General features: G+C 31.9%; 1 protein-coding gene across 1 annotated transcript; it reads right to left on the bottom strand.

Annotated features, from left to right (window-relative positions):
* Positions 1-302: 302 nt before the first annotated feature.
* LOC149532144 (protein Brevis radix-like 3) lies at positions 303-4,737 on the bottom strand. The gene is made up of 5 exons (XM_089810722.1): positions 4,225-4,737; positions 3,266-3,528; positions 2,594-2,723; positions 2,199-2,491; positions 303-602 (listed from the first exon to the last, which is right to left on the bottom strand). Exons 1-5 carry the CDS (start codon positions 4,336-4,338, stop codon positions 509-511), a joined length of 894 nt encoding a protein of 297 aa, XP_089666848.1. The 5' UTR covers positions 4,339-4,737; the 3' UTR covers positions 303-508.
* Between the last annotated feature and the right edge of the window lie 452 nt (positions 4,738-5,189).

Here is a 5,189-nt window from a genome sequence, read left to right as displayed (position 1 = left end):
GCTTATAGCACCAACGATAAATTGTGAGCCTCTTATATAAGAGGTGTTCACTTCAAATCTACATGAACTTAACAACTAATAATTATTATTAATAATTAATCACAGCACATAAAAATTAATCTTAGCTTTAACCTTCTACCAATAAAAAAAAAAAAAATTAACACAAAATGTAAAAAAATCCACCCAAGATTATATTTGAATACATCAATATGAAAAAATATATATAATTTTAAAGAACTTCAAATAAAAAATCCATACATAACTACATTTACAAAAAAAAAAAAAAAATTAACAATTTTTTTAAAATATGCCCATATTAAATATATTGTACTCCCTATAAAACATTTCACTTTATCATCAATCCATTGAAATTTTTGACCAATTCCTCGCTTATAACAACTTTATAAACAGAAGTCTTGCCCAAAGTTATAACTGTTCACATCCGGCCACACCTTACAAACTCTTTTTTGAGACGTACGTCAAATAATCTGCAATTAGAAGCCTCACTTTAAACATTATGACTGTCTATATATTGCTTTTGTATTCTCCTACGATTATCTTCCCACCATAATCTCGCCTGCATCTCGCTGAACTTTTCACGACTGCACACGATTAAATTACAGAAACAGATTAATTACAAAATATAAAATCTAACGTTAAAGTATTAATAATTACAAATAAATATAATTAATTTAACACCACACATTCTACATGGCATGTGTAGCTTATGCCTACTAAAACATTCAATTGAAAACTACTCATAATATTGAAAGATAATAAAATTTTCTTCAGACATGTCTAAGGGTGTTAATGTATAATTACATTTGATGAATTAAAGTGTAATTTCTTAAATTATTTTCCAATTATAATAGTTTAAACATTGTCATCAAAATTATATTTTTTATTAATTTAAAAAATAAAAAATAGTGAAAATATTGTTAATATAAATATAAAAATTCAAAAGGATATTTTTCCATTATTTATCATCTCTTTAGTAAAAGATTTTAAATTTTAATATTAAAAACTATATCAATTACATATAAAATTAAGTAAAATAACTTTCAAAATAGAACAAGAATATAAGTAATGTTATAGTTAATTTGACAATCTAAATTTTTAAAGGGTTCATTGATTTTCAATGATAGTAAAAAATATAGAAAATAGTTCTTATTTATAACAATTAAAAAAATTCCATACAATAAAATTAAAAAATGATATAACATTGCAATGAATTGTAAAAATCTTACAATTGCAACTAGAAGATTAACCAATCTCCAACTCAATTTACGTTATCTTATTAGTCTTTTTGCTTTGACAATATATAAATATTTAAATAATATAATTAATACTTCTACTAAGACAAATGCCACATAGTGGCTTAGTACTTGTCTTTTAGCTTTTATATAAATATAGTTTTAATTTAATAAATTTATTATAATTTATAAAATATTTTAATTAATTAAATATTAGATAATTATAATTTTCTATAATTATATTAATTATATATATATATATATATATATATATATCATTGATAATATTATATTAAAAATATATTAAAATATGAAAATAATAGTATATAATAGTATTTCTTGAAATATTATATAATATACGAAAGATATCTTTTTAGTATATTTAATTGAATGACAAATATTAAATTATAAAAAAATATAATAATAAAATATAAAAAAATTAAACCAAATCATTTACATTAAAATATATTAAACATTAATGAATCACATTTACTTTAATAAAAATTAACTTATAAAACTTATTAGTTTTTCAGTTAATTTTAAGTGACTGAAATAAAAATATTAATCACTAATTAAATTATAAAATCTATGAAGTATAGCTTGAGTTGGCCTAGTGGTGGAGAACTTGTACTCTTGAAAGAGAGGTCAGAATTTCAAATCCCACTTCCTTTCCTTTCCTTTCCTGTTTTTTCACAATAGCACTTAGTCTAGGGACGAGTACTAATTAGCCTACTGACAAGTACCATATAAGATAAGATAATATAACATAAAAAGACTTTTTAACACCGGAAATACAATGAACCAAAATTGAAAATAGGACTCGTAACAGGTCGGTATCTGAACGCGTTCCACAGTTGACTCATATAAGACTTAAAATAGGGGTTGATGATTTTTTATCTCGAATTATGGAAAAAAGTATTATAAAACAATGTAAAGAAGTCATACCTGAATCGAACACGCTTGACTTCCCTTGCGCCGGTTAATGGTGAATAGCGAATGGTAATGTAGACCCCGGGCTCGTCCTCTTCCATCCACTCTCGTTCTTCGTCAGCCTCCTCCTCCTCCTCCTCACATGAATTTGTTGCGGCACTTTTCGTTGATTGATTGTCGCTGCTGCTCACAAGGTCGTCGGATCGAATCGCACACGCATGCTCAGCAGGTCTTTCTGGGAGATTGTTTTGCGCTGGCGGCGCCACGGGACTGTCTTTACCCGCGGATTCCTGTACCTTCCCATCAATCTGTTCCACACATGAATACAAACCTCTTATCGATATCAAACAGATTTTCCACTACCTACTTCGATTTTATTTTATGTTTTTAGCTCGTCTAAGTTTTTGTACCTCCTCGTTCTGAGATCTTGGCAGCAGGTCTTCGTGCTTTACAGGAGTACGAACGTTGTACAGCGCTAAGAGCTTCTCGTGATTCTCTGCCCACCACACCTGAGCCCGCGTTTTGTTGAACATTTCCCGGCTGCAGAAATTTGACAATTTTGACAGATATGTGGACAAAGCTTTTCAATATTCAGACAGAAATTAACGAATAACAGCTTAAAAAAGCGACAAAAAATAGCGTAAACCCATCTCTTCAAGAAGTATGTGAAGGAAAATCAGAGATTCTGCGCGGGACTTATTTTCGGCGGTGTCTCCGCGAGTAACAAAACAAAACAAGCATGTGTACGAAGACACCAGTAGATGAAAAGCTCAAACGGACAAAGACAAAGGGCTGAAGCTGAGCGCTACATGAACTTTATGCATTTATTGCTCTAATTTGCAATCACTCCCACAGCAATGAAAAATGTTAAAATAATAAACGATCTAAACTTTTCGCAAGTCCATAGACCTGCGAAAAGGATTTTTCTTCAAACTCTTGAGAGATTTTTTTAAACAAGTGCGATCCATCATAAGAATAGGTTTAAAAGTTGACTTGAAATTTCTTTGCGTTCACTATGTCAAAAATAAGCTTCAAATTCGGAGTAAAGATATGATTACATAAGAGTAGAGTTGGTTTGATACCAGAATCTGATCCGTTTGAGCTCATTTCTGCCATCTTTGCCAGAAACTAAGGTGATCATGATGCCAGTTTCGAATTCGGAAGTCCACTCCTTCCCTTCCCCGTCCTCTTCTTCTTCTTCCAGTTCTTCCAACGCATTGTGAAACTTTGGCGTGCTGCTGGTTGAAGAAGAATTTGAATTCGGAAGGCCATCGGCTTTAGATCCCGCAGCAACAAGTTTTCCGTACCGGTTCGATCGGGAAAGCCTTAATACCACATCCTTAATCTGGCCAAAAACAAAAAGATGATCACTTTTAGTCGCATAAAAGTCGCCTACAGTCACAGCCTTCACCGCCAGAGTCCGAAAGCTTTCAAGATGCAAGAAAAGAACAAAAGTCGATAAAGAAAGGTACATAAAGTTGAGTAATATTTCAGTTCTGAGAAAAAATAAAATTAAGCGAAATAATTTCTTTCTCAAAGCTTTCCAAGATACAAGAAAGTAACAAAGTTCGATAAAGAAAGGAACTGAAGTATGAGAAAAAAGATACAAAAAGCAAAAGCAAGCATTTAGCCGCAAATGTTTAGATGGGACTTTCTTGAGGTCAAGATTCATGAATCTAGGGTTAAAAGACGGGATCAAAAAATCTGTCACAGTGTACGCAGTCACGTTGGTATATTAACAAGGCGTAACATTCATTTAACAAAATAAGGAGATGCATAGTAACATGTAAGATTAAATGAAATAAAAGTGTAAAGACCTAAGCAGTCAGATAGAAAAACCAAAAAGAAAGCATTTAGCCGCAACTGTTCAGATAAGACTTTCTTGAGCTCAAGCTAGGGTTAAACGACGGGGTCGAAAAATCTTTCACAGTTTACACAGTCACGACGCTGCTAGATTTACAACGCCTAACCATTCATTTCACCAAAAAAGCAAAATGAAGGACGGAGTAATTTGTAAGAAATGAAAGAAAAGTATAAAAACCTGAGCAGTAAGATTCTTGACGGTATCTTTTGAGGCGGGTGACCTGACAGCGCCGGAGTTGCCGTCGTCCATTCCGCCATCGAGCTGCTTCGAACAAGCTATGCAGGTCAACATGCTGATCAAACTGCAAAACCTAGGTTTTCTTCTCAAGCTCCACAAAGCTCGTTTCTTTACATAAGGCAAGATCTCTTCCAAATTCCTTCTATAAAACGTCACAAAAGCACATAATCAAATTAGCAACACTCACTAAATCTTCGAAACCATGCGCAATTTAATTTCCGACAGAAATTAAATGTCATTGCATTTCCAATGGAGAGTGCAGTAAATGCACAATATGAATTCCGATGAAAAGAAGGATCCGCCGAAAACCGCCGCTTTCTTCTAATTGGAGAGCCCAAAAAATCTTCCTTGCAATGATCCAGAAAAACTTTCTGTGATCATCTTCGACTTCTCAAAATCGATTGCATTTTTTTTCTTTTTTCAAATTAATGATCCTCGATATTCGAATCAGACCATGACGAAACAAACCCTGGTTTATTTATATCTAGCGTTGAAATTGCCAGGTGTACTGATGGAGAAAGCCTACCTGGCTTCCCGGCAATGACGCAGATATTCGCACGTGTCTAAACACAAATACTAAAATTCCTAGATATTTTATAAATAATAATAAATTATGGCCCTGTCAATATCATTTGTTTAAGCAGCCAATTTTTAATTAATTAATTAATTAACTAAATATCTGTGGGATATGATTTCTTGAGTGGGTTCACCCCACCTTAATTCAATTAATTAATAAAAATGGAAATGGGCAAGAATATTCAAAGTTTTGGTCGCCCATATTCTATTGTTGGACAGCACCACACTAATTTTCCAAAAGCTGTAGTGTTGAATTATAACTATTTTATATTTAATTTGGAGTTTCAACAAGGATTTGATAGTATTAATAAATTGTTTTCCAATGGTTA

This window comes from Cupressus sempervirens, chromosome 11, assembly GCF_028749045.1.
Source record: "Cupressus sempervirens isolate cs-2001-9-10 chromosome 11, ASM2874904v1, whole genome shotgun sequence".
NCBI lineage: Eukaryota > Viridiplantae > Streptophyta > Pinopsida > Cupressales > Cupressaceae > Cupressus > Cupressus sempervirens.
Note: the sequence above shows the minus strand (reverse complement) of the source record. Positions and strands in the feature narration are given on the sequence as shown.

Coding starts and splice junctions, on each gene's coding strand:
- LOC149532144 (XM_089810722.1), bottom strand. CDS start 4,338: ATGTTGACCTGCATAGCTTGTTCGAAGCAGCTCGATGGCGGAATGGAC. Junction 3,529..4,224: donor TCAAGAATCTTACTGCTCAG/GTTTTTATACTT, acceptor GTTTTTGGCCAG/ATTAAGGATGTGGTATTAAG. Junction 2,492..2,593: donor CAAGATCTCAGAACGAGGAG/GTACAAAAACTT, acceptor TGTGTGGAACAG/ATTGATGGGAAGGTACAGGA.